The sequence below is a fragment of the Drosophila eugracilis genome, unplaced genomic scaffold (assembly GCF_018153835.1).
Source record: "Drosophila eugracilis isolate 14026-0451.02 unplaced genomic scaffold, ASM1815383v1 contig_2152, whole genome shotgun sequence".
Lineage (NCBI taxonomy): Eukaryota > Metazoa > Arthropoda > Insecta > Diptera > Drosophilidae > Drosophila > Drosophila eugracilis.
This window is the reverse complement of record NW_024573036.1, coordinates 329,747-348,225: the sequence shown is the minus strand read 5'-3', so window position 1 is coordinate 348,225 and position 18,479 is coordinate 329,747. Positions and strand designations below refer to the sequence as shown.

General features: G+C 41.9%; 9 protein-coding genes across 9 annotated transcripts; 7 read left to right on the top strand and 2 right to left on the bottom strand.

Annotated features, from left to right (window-relative positions):
- The first annotated feature begins 1,665 nt into the window (after positions 1–1,665).
- On the top strand, positions 1,666–5,760 carry LOC108110845 (dynamin-1-like protein). Its single transcript, XM_017220089.2, has 8 exons — positions 1,666–1,904; positions 2,736–2,880; positions 2,936–3,600; positions 3,894–4,345; positions 4,400–4,733; positions 4,796–5,024; positions 5,084–5,295; positions 5,354–5,760. The coding sequence occupies exons 1-8, from the start codon at positions 1,803–1,805 to the stop codon at positions 5,408–5,410; spliced, it is 2,196 nt and encodes a 731-aa protein (XP_017075578.1). The 5' UTR covers positions 1,666–1,802; the 3' UTR covers positions 5,411–5,760.
- A 307-nt stretch (positions 5,761–6,067) lies between these two features.
- Positions 6,068–6,936, bottom strand: LOC108110847 (actin-related protein 2/3 complex subunit 5-A). Its single transcript, XM_017220091.2, is given in 3 exon segments — positions 6,068–6,424; positions 6,426–6,566; positions 6,630–6,936. Coding segments are annotated over 3 exon segments (456 nt in total). The 5' UTR covers positions 6,843–6,936; the 3' UTR covers positions 6,068–6,322.
- Positions 6,937–7,110: 174 nt separating this feature from the next.
- LOC108110848 (probable NADH dehydrogenase [ubiquinone] 1 alpha subcomplex subunit 12) lies at positions 7,111–7,991 on the top strand. Its single transcript, XM_017220092.2, has 5 exons — positions 7,111–7,209; positions 7,269–7,364; positions 7,424–7,601; positions 7,668–7,752; positions 7,806–7,991. The coding sequence occupies exons 2-5, from the start codon at positions 7,270–7,272 to the stop codon at positions 7,871–7,873; spliced, it is 426 nt and encodes a 141-aa protein (XP_017075581.1). The 5' UTR covers positions 7,111–7,209; position 7,269; the 3' UTR covers positions 7,874–7,991.
- Positions 7,992–8,055: 64 nt separating this feature from the next.
- On the bottom strand, positions 8,056–9,569 carry LOC108110846 (early boundary activity protein 2). Its single transcript, XM_017220090.2, has one exon. It carries the CDS (start codon positions 9,374–9,376, stop codon positions 8,234–8,236), a length of 1,143 nt encoding a protein of 380 aa, XP_017075579.2. The 5' UTR covers positions 9,377–9,569; the 3' UTR covers positions 8,056–8,233.
- Positions 9,570–10,439: 870 nt separating this feature from the next.
- Positions 10,440–12,321, top strand: LOC108110473 (protein insensitive). The gene is made up of 2 exons (XM_017219541.2): positions 10,440–10,834; positions 10,889–12,321. The coding sequence occupies exons 1-2, from the start codon at positions 10,826–10,828 to the stop codon at positions 11,993–11,995; spliced, it is 1,116 nt and encodes a 371-aa protein (XP_017075030.1). The 5' UTR covers positions 10,440–10,825; the 3' UTR covers positions 11,996–12,321.
- A 100-nt stretch (positions 12,322–12,421) lies between these two features.
- On the top strand, positions 12,422–13,090 carry LOC108111114. Its single transcript, XM_017220462.2, has 2 exons — positions 12,422–12,593; positions 12,657–13,090. The coding sequence occupies exons 1-2, from the start codon at positions 12,488–12,490 to the stop codon at positions 13,088–13,090; spliced, it is 540 nt and encodes a 179-aa protein (XP_017075951.2). The 5' UTR covers positions 12,422–12,487.
- A 1-nt stretch (position 13,091) lies between these two features.
- On the top strand, positions 13,092–14,310 carry LOC108111113 (cell cycle checkpoint protein RAD1). Its single transcript, XM_017220461.2, has 2 exons — positions 13,092–13,196; positions 13,262–14,310. Exons 1-2 carry the CDS (start codon positions 13,092–13,094, stop codon positions 13,979–13,981), a joined length of 825 nt encoding a protein of 274 aa, XP_017075950.2. The 3' UTR covers positions 13,982–14,310.
- On the top strand, positions 14,220–16,256 carry LOC108111110 (probable cytochrome P450 309a2). The gene is given in 7 exon segments (XM_017220459.2): positions 14,220–14,583; positions 14,637–14,649; positions 14,651–14,989; positions 15,043–15,468; positions 15,522–15,645; positions 15,715–15,978; positions 16,041–16,256. Coding segments are annotated over 7 exon segments (1,620 nt in total). The 5' UTR covers positions 14,220–14,293; the 3' UTR covers positions 16,205–16,256.
- A 215-nt stretch (positions 16,257–16,471) lies between these two features.
- On the top strand, positions 16,472–18,479 carry LOC108111112 (probable cytochrome P450 309a1). Its single transcript, XM_017220460.2, has 6 exons — positions 16,472–16,815; positions 16,868–17,219; positions 17,271–17,690; positions 17,749–17,872; positions 17,925–18,188; positions 18,297–18,479. Exons 1-6 carry the CDS (start codon positions 16,616–16,618, stop codon positions 18,455–18,457), a joined length of 1,521 nt encoding a protein of 506 aa, XP_017075949.2. The 5' UTR covers positions 16,472–16,615; the 3' UTR covers positions 18,458–18,479.

Here is an 18,479-nt window from a genome sequence, read left to right as displayed (position 1 = left end):
TATCTTAATAAGAAATCAAGGAATAGTCATGTACAGATTATACAATATGAAATCCCACTGACCACGAAGAATTCCCTGCACGCCCATTTAACTTCGAAAACTATAAGAAATATTTTTGATTTATATGGACGATAAGGAAAGCAAATTAAGAGTCTAAAATTTCTATGGAATCAAAATTTTTTGGGTGCAACAGTTTTAAGCGAGGCAGCACAGCAATTTCAGAAACTTTATCTTTATTTCTATAATAATTTTTAATAAATAACAATTATCTATTACCAAATCGACAATAAGCCAGCAAGCGAGATAAGCGAGCATTAAAATATGATATCAACTAACTCGTAACATTTTTTATTGTCATTTTGAATTCAAAGGAAGCCAAGACGAGCTGGCAGGCAACAATACGAATTGTTATCAAATAGGACAGATGATGCAAAACTGGGAGGGGGAGTGGAGTCCATGCATATGTCCAATATTCTGGTCCATTTGGGACACTATAGAATTTTGAATGCTTAGTGTACCGGGCGACAAGCATCCTCGAACATTGAAATAAACCGATAAAAACGACAGATGAGCCCGGCATTTTTGCCCACAATGCATGCCAGGCAATCGAATGTGGCTGAGAAATAGCCTGGCAGCCCCCTTGGTGGGTGGGTGCTACACACACCATCTCATTCTTATAGCAACCAAAGGGATTCCCCATACATGCCCCACCCAGCCACATGCAAATCTTGAGCACTTGAGGCAAGGACCCAGATTGTCCCTTTTTCTACTCTTTTTGTTTGGGCACGTGGCCTGACCACTTGGCTGCTGCTACAACTTTTAGGTTTTTATTACCCTTTCAGGGTTAGGGCATTTTATATAACTTAGTATAACTAATAAAATAGATTATTATTTACATAAAAAATGCATATTTTTATATAAGTAAAAGTTGCGTTACTTTAGAATTTGTAGACATATCTTTCTTATGAAAGGGTATTTTACGATTCGGTCTGTTCAGTTTTTTTTCAAATTACTTATCTATATACGAATAAATTTGAATGCCGTCGACATTGCATTGTGGTAAGCACACATTTTGGGGTTTGTGGGTATAGTTATTTGGCACATTTCATTAAGTTGCCCAAAACATATTTGGTATATGGATTTAAGCTTATATTTTTATAAATTTCTATCAATACAAAAAAGGAAAGAAGCAGAAATAGTCAATTTTGAGATATATTTGTAGTTATTCAGTGTTTGGTAAAAATTGAAGGTGTTATTCAATAACTCGTTAGTTTATATAACTAAAATTTCTAAATGTTAAAAAGCTCGAGCTGAAAAAATCCGTTGGTAACCATTTTTAAATACAAACTTTGGCGGGCAGCAAAAGCTCACAACTAAGTGAAGTGGCAACATTAAATCTAAAATAAGCACAACACAAAAATGAAGTACTAAATACATAAACAAACAGCTAACAATTCAAATTAGAGTGCATAAAAATCTTTTAAACAAAAACTATATACATATTTTCATTTTTTTCATATTTTTATTTTTGCCCAAGGACAAGGTAGCAACCCACCGAACCCTAAAACTAGCGATGGCCGATTTAAATGTTTTTAGAGCAATCACTATCCATCGTATTCCGCCAATGTGGCAGCCTCGCCATATCAGTAAAAATTCGCTGTGCAACACTGGCATATTGCAAAAATATTTTAGGTACTCGCGTCAACCAGAAAAACTCAAAAAGAAAGGCCTTAATGTGCGCGGAATAATCGCCTACCGAGTGGAACGCGATCTGAGGAACCCAGCACACATCCCCAAACACAATGGAGGCCCTAATTCCGGTCATAAACAAACTGCAAGATGTCTTCAACACTGTGGGGTCCGACTCGATACAACTGCCCCAAATTGTTGTTCTCGGCAGTCAGGTAAGCAAAATGCTAAAAACCCTCGGCACCCAAAAAAAAAATTGCTCACTCCCGAAAAAGGAGAGCCCCAAAAAAACCGGAATGTTACGCACATATCTTAATCCATAACTCTTGCGATTTTCAAGTACCCCGCAAAATTATATAACTAAATGCGTTTGCCGGCATTTTAGTTATGTTTTTAGTTAATATAAAATTATAAGAGACTTTACTGTATTCAGCTCATGCCTTTTGTTTATATAATAATTTTTGGCAATGTTTGCCGCTCCCATGGAAAATCAATACGTTGCTGTATTATACAAAAGAAAAAACAGCTGCCGATGTGACACATTCCATCACAAACACACTGCAAACAAACACATGTATATCTGAAATAGTTTTGTTTGTATGTTTCGATCGCAGCTTTCATTGCACTTTGATTCGCGCTCCGAAATTAATTCAGTATGACTAAACTCTCTCACATGTCATTGATACCAAGTACAGGAGAGCCTCTAGAACTTAAATCAACTATATTGTATGCTATCCTACATACTACTTCTATCCCAATCAGCATAAACCACAAATACCTTTTATTTGTTATTAGTCTATTAGTAAAAAGCTGATTTATATTGAATTAAGTTATCATTGGAGCTCTTTTTAACTCGCAAATTCTAAATGTAGAAAGTTTAATTCATAGAATTCTGACTGTTGCTAGATAACAATAGCTAATCTGTGGGTTTCCAAGTGTTTCCTTGTTTCAAAGGCATTGCGAGTTCTTCTTATCAGGTCATCGACGTTTATCAGTCGCTTTGTAACTCCAATTATTACGCTTTCTTCACACCTCTTTTTTTGTAGAGCTCCGGCAAGAGTTCTGTGATTGAGAGCGTGGTAGGACGATCCTTTCTCCCCCGAGGAACTGGAATTGTGACCCGTCGCCCATTGGTCCTACAGCTGATTTACAGCCCTCTCGATGATCGCGAGAATCGCTCGGCGGAAAACGGTGAGTTGTAATACCCAACAAAAAAAAACAGAATTATAATCTACAATCTCTCTAGGCACCTCCAATGCGGAGGAGTGGGGCCGCTTTCTGCACTCTAAGAAGTGCTTCACGGACTTTGACGATATTCGGAAGGAGATCGAGAATGAAACTGAGCGTGCAGCGGGCAGCAACAAAGGCATCTGCCCGGAGCCCATCAACCTGAAAATATTCTCCACCCACGTGGTTAACCTTACGCTGGTGGATCTACCCGGCATCACAAAGGTTCCGGTGGGCGATCAGCCAGAGGACATTGAGGCTCAGATAAAAGACTTAGTGCTCAAGTACATTGAGAACCCTAACTCCATAATTTTGGCTGTGACGGCCGCCAATACGGATATGGCCACAAGTGAGGCGCTGAAACTAGCCAAGGACGTGGATCCTGATGGCAGGCGGACCCTAGCCGTGGTCACCAAGCTGGATCTCATGGACGCCGGCACTGATGCCATCGACATTTTGTGCGGCCGCGTTATTCCCGTCAAGCTGGGCATCATCGGCGTGATGAATCGCTCTCAAAAGGACATCATGGACCAAAAGCACATCGATGAGCAGATGAAGGACGAGGCAGCTTTTTTACAGAGGAAGTACCCCACTCTGGCCACCCGAAATGGTACGCCGTACTTGGCCAAGACCCTCAACCGGCTCCTGATGCACCACATCCGCGACTGCCTACCTGATCTTAAGGTGAGTCTAGAATATAACCTGTTTTAAAGAATCTTGCTATTCCAGTTTTAAACTTCAAATTACTAAATTTTTCAGAAATGTTTAACGAAAACAATTTATAGTTTTTTTTTCTTAAGTAATGATACAAATTAGTTTATAAAAAATGTATATATCCTATGAAACTTGTCATGACGTTGGGCTTGGATGTAGAAATCTGTTATAAACGATCAGTATATTTTCTATGATAGCTCTTAATAAGATTATAACCATAAATAACAGAGTCTGATTAATTCCTGCTTTTCCCGTTTTTATAGACCCGCGTCAATATCATGGCCACGCAATTCCAATCGCTGCTAAACTCCTACGGCGAGGATGTTTCGGACAAGAGCCAGACTTTGCTCCAGATTATTACAAAGTTCGCCAGTGCCTACTGCTCCACTATTGAGGGTACGGCCCGTAACATCGAGACAACGGAGCTCTGCGGAGGTGCACGGATTTGCTACATTTTCCACGAAACCTTTGGTCGCACCTTGGATTCCATTCACCCGCTGGCGGGACTGAGCAAAATGGATATACTTACAGCTATTCGCAATGCGACGGGTCCACGTCCGGCTCTGTTTGTTCCGGAGGTTTCATTCGAGTTACTGGTAAAGCGACAGATCCGCCGACTAGAGGAACCCTCTCTGCGTTGCGTGGAACTCATTCACGAGGAGATGCAGAGGATTGTTCAGCACTGCGGCAACGAAGTACAACAGGAGATGTTGCGGTAGGTCGGCTAACGATTACAAATTAAGCCTATTAAACCTTATTGTTCCCACAGCTTCCCCAAACTCCACGAAAAGATTGTGGATGTTGTTACTCAGCTATTACGTCGAAGACTGCCGCACACCAACGTGATGGTAGAGAACATTGTAGCCATCGAGCTGGCCTACATCAACACCAAACATCCCGATTTCCACAAGGATGCCGCCCTGGTGCCCAGTCTGCTGAAAACCGACAGCGACCCATACTCACAGATGAATCTGGGACAGCGACGGGCCAACACACCCCGCAACCACATGTCGCCACAGGTTTCGGCCCACTCTGCAGCCTCACAGCAGCAACAGCAGCAGCAGAACAACCAACAGCCGCCATATAGTGAAGCGCATGAGCAGGTGCCAGCAGACATTATTTCCGTATATGAATACTATTTAACCTATTTTGTATTTGCTGTTAGAACCACGTTGGTGAAAACTCGACGCCTTCGATGGCAAGCACTTGGCTGTCAAACATTTTACCTCCGGCACCAACGCGTCCGGATAGCATTGAAAACTCGGCCAGCAATACGCCGGTGCACAATAACATTGTCAGCCCGGTGAAGCCAGTAAATTTGCTGCCCGATGTGCCGGCTAACCACAATCCACGTCGCCTGACTGACAAGGAGCAAAAGGATTGTGATGTCATTGGTAGGTTTTAAATATAAATAAAAATTTGAATGAACTAACTTTTGTCTTACATTTTCCAGAACGCCTGATCAAATCGTATTTTTACATTGTGCGCAAATCCATACAAGACTCGGTACCAAAGGCCATTATGCATTTTTTGGTTAACTACGTTAAGGATAACTTGCAGAGCGAACTGGTTACCCATCTTTATAAATCGGATAGAGCGGAAACTCTGCTGAATGAATCCGATCACATTGCAGTTCGCCGAAAAGAGGCAGCCGATATGTTAAAGGTGAGCTCTTCAAGTGACTAGATAGTTTGGGAATGTTATTAAAAAAATCCTATTTCAGGCATTGACGCGGGCAAATCACATCATCAGCGAAATACGGGAGACCCACATGTGGTAGGCTGGGTACCGATTGGAGCAACCCGTTTCGACTTAATAATCCCCACATATAAGCAACATAAAAACTATTTATTGAAGACGCGTTTGAAAAGAACGAATCCTTCTTTGTTAAATGTTTCCCCTACCGAGCACTGAAATATCATCAAATTGCATGCGACCCCTCAGTTCTGGGCCTTTCATTTTAGCGTACTCCTGCATTTCGACTCGCCTGGCATTTGTCTATCATCGAGCCTCGCCGCTTTATAAATTTATAAGAAGTTTTAGAAGCCGTGAATCGTTCGATTAGGTTACCAAAAGCACTTATTTCACATTGAATAGTCAAATAAAGCAGAAAAGGTTGATTCAAACAAAGTCAATGTGTTTTGTATGGCATTTGCAATAGCTTGAAGAATGATAAAATTTTAAACGGTAACGTCATCATGTAGCAATATAGCTTGAAATTCGATAAGATAAGCCAATATATTTGTCAATAGGTAAAATAGATTCGTTGGATTAACTATTTGAAAATGTGTCTCAATTTTTAGGTTTTGAGTTGGGGTGCTTCAAAGCATAGTTTTGATATGCATTTAAACCTTTTTGTTCCCGTTACCAAATAATATTAAAATCCGTTGTTTTGTTGAAATTCAAGTGAATCCCAATTGATTGAAATCACTGCCACTCACCTTTCGTAATAAAAACTTTAATACTTGGATACCAGTTTAAATCTAATTTGGAAAACATCATTTGTATTGCGGCAAAGAAACAGAAGAGGGGTTCAGCTGGGGCGTGGCATATCCCAAAGACGTGGATGTAGTGCTCCAGTGCTCCATTCCTGCGTTGATTAAATGCTCCACGGTGCTTGTGAATCTGTATTTGAAACAGGGAACAGTTAAGATGATGACTCTATGACCGCCTTTGGTTAACGGAATTCCATCTAGGCGCGATTTGTGTCGGACAAGACCCTAACAATGCATCCTACTCCTCCTTTGGCAAAGGCCTTCTCGTGCCACTGCAGCAGGTGCCCACTGGACCCCTCCGGAGGGGATTTCAAAGCCTCTGTATATGTACTTCATCAGCACGTCGATGAGGTCGTTCTGGTCCACGGTATCGATGGCCTGGTCCATTTGCGTCGACTTGATGGACAGTAGCACCCGCAGCGTAATATTCAGGGCGTGGTCCTGTGAATTCCCGCAGGGATTAGCAGCGTTAGCGGGTTATTGTAAATAAAACGAAGTACTCACCTTCACATTCTGGTTTTTGCAACGCAGTGGAGCATTTTGTAGGGCACTCAGAAGCGCCTCCACGGATTTCCCCTGCGTCAGCAGCGTTGTAATCTCACTCTCATCCGGCCCTACCGCAGCGCTATCTACTCCGTCGTCCTCCCGAAAGTTGTCCTCATTGTACTGGTCCACATCAATCTTGCGGAACGCGTTGCTGGACGTGTTTTTAGCCATGTTTTCGCTCGTTTCCTAACTCTTTTCTTCCCAAAAATATGAATCACAAAGCCGATTCCGGCAAACAGATGTCTGGCAGTGTGGCCAAAATATGAAACATACTAACTGCAGTGTATTTACAGATATACTAAAACACATTAATTAAATAAGAAATTCGTTTACTATTATAATAATATAATGAAATGTGAATTTGCCAGTTCCAATTTACCTAGACTTTAACGTTACCGTTACTGATTCGAAAGTTACTTTGTGATATAATTGGAAGTATCTCATTGTATACGGTCTGGTATTATTTCAGATTTTTAGTATCCGTTCGGTATTTTTATATCTGCAGCCACACTTCAATTTGACTTTGTTTTTGTTTCAAGTGAGTTCAAGAAAATCGAAATTATTTACATTTAATAACTTTTTGGATTTTCCTGGCAGCATGGCAAAGTTTTTGGGCATTAACCGGCTCACCAAGCTGTTCCAGATCGTCCGGGAAGCCGGAGGTCTGAAGCAAGCGTACCTGAAGCTATATAGGTGAGTCTCGATCTTATATAAGATTGCTCCAATCCTGAAAACAATTTAATATTTTGCAGGAACGATGAACTGAAGATCGGAACCCTTGTGGGAATCGACAAGTACGGCAACAAATACTTCGAGAACCCTTACTACTTCTATGGGCGTAATCGCTGGATCGAGTTTGCACCACATGTCAACATGGACTACGATGGATCCATGATTCCCGCCGAATGGTACGGCTGGATGCACTATAAGGTAGAGAGATGATTTATTTATTAGGTCATATGTGATGTTTAATGTCAATTATAATTATTTTTAAAGACCGACCTGCCTCCCATTCGCGATGGATGCCGCCCTAAACACAAGTGGATCGCGGACCACAGCGAGAATCTTTCCGGCACCAAGGGTAATTTTGTATTGTAGCTCATCTCCCCATCTCATTCGTCTATTACTTTTCAGAGGCTTACTACCCCTACACCACAACACCCAACAAGGTTGAGGCCTGGGATCCCAAGGCGAAGAAATAGAATAGCTAATTATTATTTTTAAAATTCAAGTGCATATGGCTGCGATTGAAAAGAATACTTAAATGTGTTAATAAATCCATTTTCGTTGACTTGACACGCGAAGAACGATTTGAGACAACTTATGTAATTTTCTTCATCTCCAAATAGTCATCCTTTATCTTATTATACCCCAAACTAAGAGATTCTTTTGTCTTTTTGTTTATTTAATCACAGCTAGATTATAATACAAGTCATACAGTTACTTTCAGCAGGGAATACAATTAATATTTACAATGGCTTTCTGCGCCTTTTTGGTGCGTCGTTGGGAAGTTGTTAGTTTTAAAAAAAAGCTGGATTATATCTAGCCAATCGTTACCCATCCTAATATTCCTCTTTAATAGCCACCTTTTGAGCCTTCTTGGCCCGTCGTTTATATTTCTTTGCTGTATCTGCGCACTTAGTGGTTATGGTGGCCCGGATCATCCTCTCCTTGCCTCCGGTTTTATTCCTCACACATACTACAATGTCGTCCACTTTACGCTGATCCAACTGAAGTTTCGGGGGTCTTTCCCGACCGTAAAAAGCAGGTGAGGGTTTTCCCGTCAGAGTGTGAGTGGCTAACTCATCACTGCTAAAGACCACGCAGAGCAGACATCTAGTGGCCACTGGGGCGTTGGTCCAGAAGACCTCTCCATACTGATGAGCCGTGATCTGAGTGCCGTTTGGCCCTAGAACATACACTGCACTACCGTCCTCTTTTTGCACACGCTGCGGATACTGAGTCAGAGTGTCTTTTTCGTCCTTTTCGGAAGCTGTATCTTGAAGATGCGAGTCTGAGGAGCTAGTGGACATGTGGCGTGGTCTTTTCGAAGGCGGTGCGGGGACATCTTCAGCATCGTTCTCGTATCGTTGATTCAGGGTCTTCAACATAGAAGTAAGTCTTCCAAAGAGCTGTTCGTAGTGATTCTGACTTTTCTGAACCTTAGCTACTTGTTGTTTGAATGATTCATCCGGGGGAGGTAGAGATTCAACTCTTGGTTCTACATTTTTTATGCCCCCGGATGCGGTGGCTATGGCGACCAGTTGAGCATTGATAATGCGACGTTTCGGTGGAGAGCTTCGATGCACTGGCACTGGCTTTACGGGGGCTTTTACTGGAGGGTTAGTCTTTAAGGGAGGCGGCATTTGGATCTGCAACTGACCCAGCGGCTTCATAGTCCTATGTCGTAGCATGGCCTGTTGGGAGGCCACCTCGTAGTTGATATAGTTTTCGATGTCCATCTCCTCCTGCTTCATTATTGGTCGCGAAAGCAGGCGGTAATAGTAGGGAACGAAGTTCGGTGCAAATTGACTCAGATAGTGGTGATACGGATGCGAATACTGGAAGCTCGGTAGGATTGCAGTCTGAGGATGAAAGTATTGCGGCTCCGTTCTTAGAACGACTGACATGCCAGGTCCCGGAGCCTCGCTATTTGTAAGGTTAGAGCCAGAGCCCAGATCATACGGACGAAATCCGGCAGCCATTGTTTTACGCGGATTTTAGCAACAGGTAATGAAAAAGGTTTATTTTTAACAAAAAGTGCAGCTGCGTCGGGTTTCCTTGGCTTATTTTGCGAATATTCGATGGGTAAATCTATTTCAGAATCGTGTTTTTATGGCTCGGATTAACGGTAACTATTCCTTGCGCCAGATGGCATCCTACCTGAAGGCGGCCATCAAGGCCACCAGATTGAGATAATTTACATGCGATACTAAAATTTTGAAACTATTCATTACAAAATTAAAAAATGTGAATGTCCTTTTTTATTAAATGTTCTGTATACATATATGTATATTAGAAATTGCAAAACATTTTTCTTCAATATTTACTTTTGATAATTATATAAACCCTGATCTTGTTCAATTATTGTGAGAGGTTTGGTATTATTACATTTCTAAAAAAATAATTTAAAATAATTTAAGTTCAAGGGCACGTACCATATATGTATTTTTTCTGCACCCACAAAGTGCATCACAGTAGTCGACCTACCTGACACTATTCCAGTAGACTTACCCTTGAACATTTTTCCTTTCTAAATCAGAATTAAGGGTGTGTTTCCGATTAGAGAGCATTTGAGCGATGCGTTATATTCCAAAAGGATCTTTTGTATTGGGAGGGTTTCCAACACATTCAAATTCAAATGGATTAAAGCCGTCGCAGTTCTGAAAACCGGTTATATACAAAACTCAACTGTTGTCTTTGGGTTCCAAGAATTAAAGAAAGAATTCCTTTACATTCTTTTGTTAGAAGACGTCTTGACAAAACAAAAACCATATACGACATAAAAACATTATTTTAAATTTAAAATAAATTAATAAAGTCAAACATATCTTTCTTATTTGAAACACAAAATAATAGTATGACTTGATCGCAAGTTTTTTGGATAAAATTTTATTAGGTTTAATATTAAAACCAGAAATTATATGATCTTGGGTAAGTAAATTCAAAGCATAATTCAAAAGCTCGTGAGTCCCAAGCGATAGTTACAATGTTGCCAAAACCTTGAACACGTCGACAACCCTGAAAATGTCATACAGCAACAACTCTTGTTCCCGCGCAAAACCCATGCAAAAAGTTGGAAGTAAAAGAGGACAGCTGGGCTAGTTGGGAAATAGTTTAGTGCTCTCTCCTGGAACAAGGAACCTGGAACCGAACAGGATATCGCCTACCTGAAAACCAGAGAGAGAAAGAGAGTGAGCGTGAGAGCAGCTCTCGCACACAGGCGATCTTTTCCCTGCACATGCATGCATTTCGGTTCTCTATGTGTGCGTGCAGGTAGCGTCGGTGTGATTGGAAACCATTGTTTTGCTTCCCGGGGAATTGGAGGAAGGAAAAGAAGCAAAGGAATCGGTGGAAAACCACCCCTGGAATGCAACCGCTTTTCGCATTCTGCCGCCAATTTTCATTTGACGCAGATCCTCTGAGGATTCAACATGGATAATGTGAGTAGCTCTAAAAATCCTTGACCAAATTTGTTTATAAGTTCGCTATTGCAGCAATATCAGCGTATAGTCAACGCCAGTCCTCGCGAGGATTCCCAGTTCCAAAGGAGCAGGCCGTTGTTCCTAAATGCCTGGTCACAGACTTCTAGCGAAGATTTCGAGCTGCTACGCACCATCTCCACGCCTGATCCCCAAGTGGAGACAGAAAACAGGGCGCTACGAGATAAGGTTCGCTATTTGGAAGCCAAACTGCAGCAGCACACGGACTTGCTCTCCCAAATTCATGCCACATCCGCCAGAATGCAGCAGGCATCGTCCCTGCTGGCTGATAATGGACCACCAACTCCTCCTACTGTTCAAAGTCATCAGATCCTCACTCCCCCAAGTTCGGTGATATGTGCTCCCGTTCAGAATCCCCAGATTCTGGACTACAAAATCATTTCAGCACCCGATGATGCGGATGCCATTGAAATACGCCTGGCAGCGGAGAGCTTAAACAGCCTGAGTACCTCGGCCGACTCGGATCGCCTGGAGATATGCCTTGGCGAGGAGAATCAGCAGCAGACTCATCATCAGCAGTACAGAATAAGCAGCGGCATTAAGAGGGAAGATGAAGAATCCTCCGGGACTCCTTTGCAGTTCATTAAACGCCGAAAGTTGCAGGAGATTCAGTTGTCCGAAGAAGCCCCTCGACAGAACATCAAACTGCCCCTCAAATCTCAAGTTAAAATCCGCAATGGCAGTCTCACCGATCTCAGCAAGAACCAGCAGCAAAACATGGACAACGTTATGGTCTCCATTGGACCAAATAACACATGTGTGCCAGCCAGTGTCTTCGAGAACATAAATTGGTCAGTTTCCTCGTTGGCCACCCGGAAATTGCTGGTATCCATCTTCGACAGAGAAACTTTAGCAACCCATTCGATGACAGGAAAACCATCGCCCGCCTTTAAGGATCAGGACAAGCCACTTAAGCGTATGCTCGATCCCCAGAAGATCCAGGACATCATCTTTGCGGTGACGCACAAGTGCAATGCCAGTGAAAAGGAGGTACGCAATGCCATCACCACCAAGTGCGCCGATGAGAACAAGATGATGAAGATCCAGAATGTCAAGCGACGCAGCAGTGGCATCAAACATGAAAAGGAAAACAGGATTTAGATGTTAGTAGTATTATTATTAGTGGTTAATTAAATATGTATTAGACTAAAACCAAATAAGGCGGAAATGGCTGCTTCAACGCTCACAGATTTATAAAAAAATCCATAGATATAGAACTTAAGACTACATTGAACATATGTACGTGCAGAATGTTTTTGAAGATCTCGAAGATGATTTTACCAATCCGAACCAAGAAAAATTGTTGTTTTATTTTTAAATTCTAAAATTCCAATTTGAATTAGAACGAACTTAAAACTCTGTTTTCGTGTTTGTAAGCTGTAAGTATTTAACTTAAATATATAATTGATTAAAATAATAAAATTGAAGCCAAAAATTATAAAATTTTTAAACCTAACGATATTTTAAAATATCGATAGCAATAGGAGTTGCCAGAGTTGTTTTAAAACAGCTGATGACGCTCTGCCGGTTTATTTTGGCGGCCTTGTTTACTACTTAGATTTAATGGGAAAACTTGAATTAAAAATGTTCTGAATGGAGTTCGACTTGGAAAACCTCGCAAACAGCTTTGTGCAACAATTAGTTGATCAAATCTTTGAGAACTATAAAAATCAAGTAGAGTCAAACAGCGCGACAAGAGGTGAATTGGGATATTAAATTGATGTAGTAAAGTGTTACAAGTGCATTATTTATTAAATTTTAGAAGATCGTGGGAAGTTTTTTTGCGATTTATCTTCTTTACTTGGAAGAGAACTGGTGTCCCGAGCCCTACACCTATTGGATGAACATAGCTTCACTTATTTCTACCTAAAAAACAATCCACATATTTACGCTGTGGAAATATCCAAAGGAACGGAGTATTTCCGGGTTATCCCGAAGGTCAACTATTGCAAGTGCGAGTTTTTCCAGTGCTACGTGCTGAAGTTGCCCAGAGGAGTCCTTTACCAGGACCTTCCTAGTGGACAAGCCGGCATATTAGAGGATTGGAGCGAGGAGAGCCGGGAATCTCTCACCTGTCACCACGTCCTGGCTTTGCGATTTCACCTACTTCTTAAACCTAAGGGTAGAAAAACGTCAGAGCAGGTTCTTAAAAGGGAGGAAATCAAGGAGTTGCAGAGGGAAATTTTCCGGGATTGAAATGGTTGATGTGACTCAATCGCCCTACGGGGACTATAAGTTCGTCGGTCGTGTGGATCACATAAAGACCTTTAATCAGGCCATCAAGTCTATCTGCTTTAATGATGTAAGAAATGGGTAAAGCTGTATATTCTAACCAAATCTTATACACACCCTTTGTATACTTCGTAGTACGGCATGCTTCAGGTGTCCGAAGACGGAATGCGCATTACGGTAGAGCAAGGAAAGTCCATTCAGGCCACTTTGTTCATGCCCCCAGGCGCCTTTAAAGAGTTCCACGTAGAGGAGTTCCAGTGCTTCGGCCTGAAGATGAATGTTCTCTCCGAGTGCTTGAACCTCTTTGGATCCGCCGATTGCAGTCTGAGGATGATGTACAGGGGTCACGGCGATCCACTGATGATCATCCTGTTTCCCTATGACGATGACGATGTGAGCACCGAATGCGCACTTAAAACTATGGACTGCGATGAGCCAATTGACTATGACATGAACTTAAAGGATCCCGATCTAAATGTTATTTTTGTACGCGGACCGAACCTTGCTAAGGTGTTCAACGAACTGGAAAAGTCGGCAGAGGAATTCGAGTTCGTCACATCGCCCCAACGACCGCACTTTAAGATCACCACCGTTGGAATCATGCAGGCTGTTTTCAGCGTCGAGGTGGCCAAGACCAGCCCTATGATGATGATGTTCAACTGTAAAAAGACAGTGGTTGCTCGCTACAAAAGCCAACAGATCAAAATTACCAATAAGGCAATGCAGTCTGCCACCAAGGTGGCCATAAAAACGAACTCCATTGGCCTATTGGAACTGCACATGGTAATGCAGGGCGAGGGCCATGATGAGATCTTTGTCCAGTTCTTTATTATTCCACTGCTTCATACTGATTAAGCTTTATCCCACGAAACCGTTTACGAAATATAGCATTTTAATGTTGTTGATATGTAGACTTTGTATATGGTTCTTAATGGTTCCATATCAAAAGATAAATATTGATTGCATTTTAGTGACTGTTAGCTATCAGTTGCAAATTACGATGATTTTTCAGCTGTCCCCTCATATTTGCTATTAGTTACAAATGCAAAGAAATAAAAGTACAAAAACTGAAAGCTGATGTAAATACAATCATGCAGTAGTCTAGCTGATAAGACATCTATAAATAAATGTATACAAATACCAGTGTCTATCCGATTCCGGGCTGCTATGCAGCCTGAGAGTCACATCTTCGACTTTTCACATTTTGATCAGTATTGGCCGAGAGCCAGGGGAGCCTGTAACAACACAGAGCGTGGAAATATGTATATCTTGGTGTCGTTGTCTCTGATACTTCTGCACTTGCTGCTGCTGCCCATCTATTTGTACCTCACCTGGCACCACAAGTACTGGCGCAAGCGCGGCTTGGTCACAGCTCGTCCTTTAACCCTGCTGGGCACATATCCAGGATTGCTAACCCGGAAGAGCAATCTAGTCCACGACGTCCAAAAGATTTATGAGTAGGTTTTGAAAATGATTTATAAACGTATTTATTTTCGTGAAATTTTCACAGCAAATACAAAGGTAAAACATCGAGCTGTGGGGGTTTTTGTGACCCGTCAGCCGCAGATCCTGGTTCTCGATCCGGAATTGGCACACGAAGTTCTGGTTGGTAATTTCCGCTGTTACAAGGACTCGCTTACCAGTTCGTATATCAGACATGCCAAATCGGACAAATACGCCCGCCTGAATCCATTCTGGGCATCCGGACAATCCTGGAGGCGTCTCCGCTCTGATGCCCAAGCAGGAATCTCAGGGAATCGCTTGAAGCAGGCCTATAACATCTGGGAGCAGGGTGGGAAAATGTTGACGGACTATATGGCCAAGCAAGTGATGCAGAAAAATAATATCCTAGAGACCAGAGATGTAAGTTATAATTGTTTTTTCAATACCAAAAATACTTTAATATTCCTTGGTAGCTCTGTTTTCGCTATACAGCCCATGTCATGGCCGACTTTATCTGGGGTATCGATGCAGGGACCTTGACTCGACCCATGGAGCAACCCAATCAGATGCAGCAGATGGCCAGCAAGTGGACCAGTTATGCCTTCTATATGCTTTCCATATTCATGGCTTCCATTGTGGCACCCTGTAGTCGACTGTTGCTGCGATTCCGATTCTATCCAAAGGAAACCGACGAGTTTTTCTCAAACCTAACGAAGGAGTCCATTGAGATGAGATTAAAGGGAGGTGGTGATGCCACTCGGACGGATTATCTTTCGCATTTACTCCAACTTCGGGATCAAAAACAGGCCACTCACGATGATCTGGTGGGTCATGCTCTGACTGTGATGCTCGATGGTTACGATACCACTGGCACGGCTCTACTCCATGCTTTATATTATGTAGGTAATACTCTGCAAACTTAAAGTTAAAAAATTAAGCCATATTTTTTCAGTTGGCGGAGAATCCCATCATCCAGCAGAAGCTGCGTACAGAAATCCTCTCCAGTGCGGAATCCGAAAAGAGTCTTGACTTCGACAAGCTGTTTTCCTTACCCTATTTGGAGCAAGTGGTGTATGGTTAGTTTATAATTGTTTATATACCAACTCGAATTTCTCGATATCTTTTTTTTATTCAAAATTTTTTAGAATCTCTCCGACTTAGCAGTTTAATACCGCAGTATACGAAAGTGTGTACGTCTCCCACGGTTATTCAGCTAAATGAATCTAAACAGCTTCATGTAGAAGCCGGCATGACGATCATGATTCCCAATTATCAGTTCCATCATGATAAGCAATACTTCCCAGATCCCGAAGCTTTCAAGCCCGAGCGTTTTGATAATGCTACTTACCAGGAATTAATGCGGAAGGGAATATTTCTTCCATTTAGCGATGGTCCCCGTATTTGCATGGGTTAGTTTCTATATTTTTTCTATGCATTTATTTTTATGTTTTCCTATTGATCATTTTATTAGGTGTTCCATTGGCTTTGCTGACCTTGAAATCAGCTCTAGTTCACATTCTCTGCGAATTTCAAGTGGTGCGTGGAAGGGAGCGCTTGATTCCGAAGGGAGATGCTGGGTTTGGAGTCGTTTTGCAGGGGAATGTTGATTTGGAGTATCGCCGATTTTTGAGATAGTGTTGTATTATTATCAGTAAGCTAATACATGCATAGGCGTTATTAACCATTATAGCAATTCTTGTTTTTTACCCAATTACTTTATAATTCCAAGAATATGATCAAAAAATATCCCTCTTGGTGGAAACATTTTTACTAACATTGTTTGCATAGAAATTGATACCAGTAAATATAGTCCTGTAATCAAATATATGATATTGATTTGATTAGGTTGTAAATACAACAAACTCTTATCAGTAAACTGCTGGTGATAATGCTATCAAAATCGTCATTCATGCTCAAAAAAACCTATCAAGTTGATTTAATAGGTGTGGTAGCTTTAATTATGATTAAAAGCTTTACCAAAGCAGACAAGCTGGCAGTTTTCAAGTGAACTTGGTTGGAATCAGGTCGATTTGTTGAGCAGTAGCCATGATGATATTAGTGGGTTTGTGCCTGACCTTCGTTCATGTGGTCTTTGTTGGGATTTACTTCTACCTAACCCGGTACCACAAATATTGGGACAAACGGGGAGTAGTCACCGCTCAACCGGTGTCCATTTTGGGCACATATCCTGGCCTTCTGCTTAATAAAACACGCAGTTTCATACTTGAAGTCCAGGATGTCTATGAGTGAGTCGTTATCAGCGATTGGGATCAATTTTATTATACTTTCTTCCAATAGTAAATACAAGAATGACCACAGAGCGGTAGGCACTTTCATCACGCGTCAGCCGCAACTTCTTATTTTGGATCCCGTCCTGGCCCATGAAATTTTGGTAGACAAGTTCAGCCATTTTCGCGACACCATAACCAGCAGTTTTGTGTCTCACAATTCGGATGACAAGTATGTGGAGAGGTCACCATTCTTCAGTGCTGGTGATAAGTGGAAACAAAGACGCACCGAAGGCGCCGGCGGCTTGACACCGAATCGGCTGAAACAGGCCTTCACCATTTGGGAAAAGAGTGGTCAGAAGCTGGTCGAGTATATAGAGAGAGCTATAAAGGAGAAGGGCGATATCATCGAAACCAAGGATGTAAGTACCTATCGTGTAAGTAATTTTAGCAAAACTAATAATAGTTTGCAGCTAGCCTATCGATTTACGGCAGCCACGATGGGGGACTTTATATGGAGCATCGATGCTGGTTCACTCAGCGGCAAGGTTGGTGAGATTGGAATCTTTCAGAAGACCTCCTCGGATTGGACCGTCCATGCTTTTAGTTCGATGATTCGGTTTAACAAAAGTCTGGTTGCACCTTTTGTGAGAAAGTTGTGTGGTATGCGATTTTTCACTAAGGAATCAGATAAGTTCTTCCTGAAATTGACCGAGGATATGGTGAATTTTCGGCAAGAAAATTTCGGAGAGGATCGGGAGGACTACCTATCCCATCTCATCCAACTGCAGAAAAGGGGAAATTCCATCCACGACTCTGTGGGTCATGCCCTAACCGTTTACTTGGATGGATACGAAACATCTGGAGCTCTTCTATACCACATGCTATATTCGGTGGGTAATTTCACAATATTTCACAAATAATCATATAATTAACACTATATCTTATCAGCTGAGCGAGAACCGTGAAGAGCAGGAAAAGTTGCGCTCGGAAATACTTGATGTCTTGCCCACCGAAGGCACTATCAGCTACGAGCAGCTCAATGCCCTGCCCTATCTGGATCAATGTTTCAATGGTAGGTAACGGGGGGGTCTACAAATCTATATATAAAACCTAAATGTTTCCAGAATCGCTGCGACTGACCACCCCAATTGGTTTCTTTATGCGGATCTGCACCAAGCCCATCCAAATTGATTTGGGGAATGAAAAAAAGGTAGACCTAGAGCCGGGCATCACGGTGTTGATTCCCGCCTATCAGTACCACCACGATGAAGACTTATATCCGGAGGCCAGTGGATTCCGGCCGGAGAGGTTTGAGAATGGAGCGGCGAGTTTGCTCAACAAACGTGGATGCTTTCTTCCCTTTGGTGATGGTCCTCGAATCTGCTTGGGTGAGTCCTTAATTAAGGTTCTAGATATCATAATAATTATAACGAACAACTCGGCTACACTATACAATATTATAATATATTTACTAATAAATCCTTTACTAACTTTAGGAATGCGTGTGGGACAACTAACTGTTAAGATGGCCATCTTCCACATTCTTTCTAATTATCAGGTGGAACAGACGAAAAAGGTGCCCATGGGCGCAGATACTGGCTTAGGAATTTTCCTCAATGGCGATGTCGAACTGAAATATACCAAATTGCAGAAGTAAAGAGGACACGTTTATTTCTGTA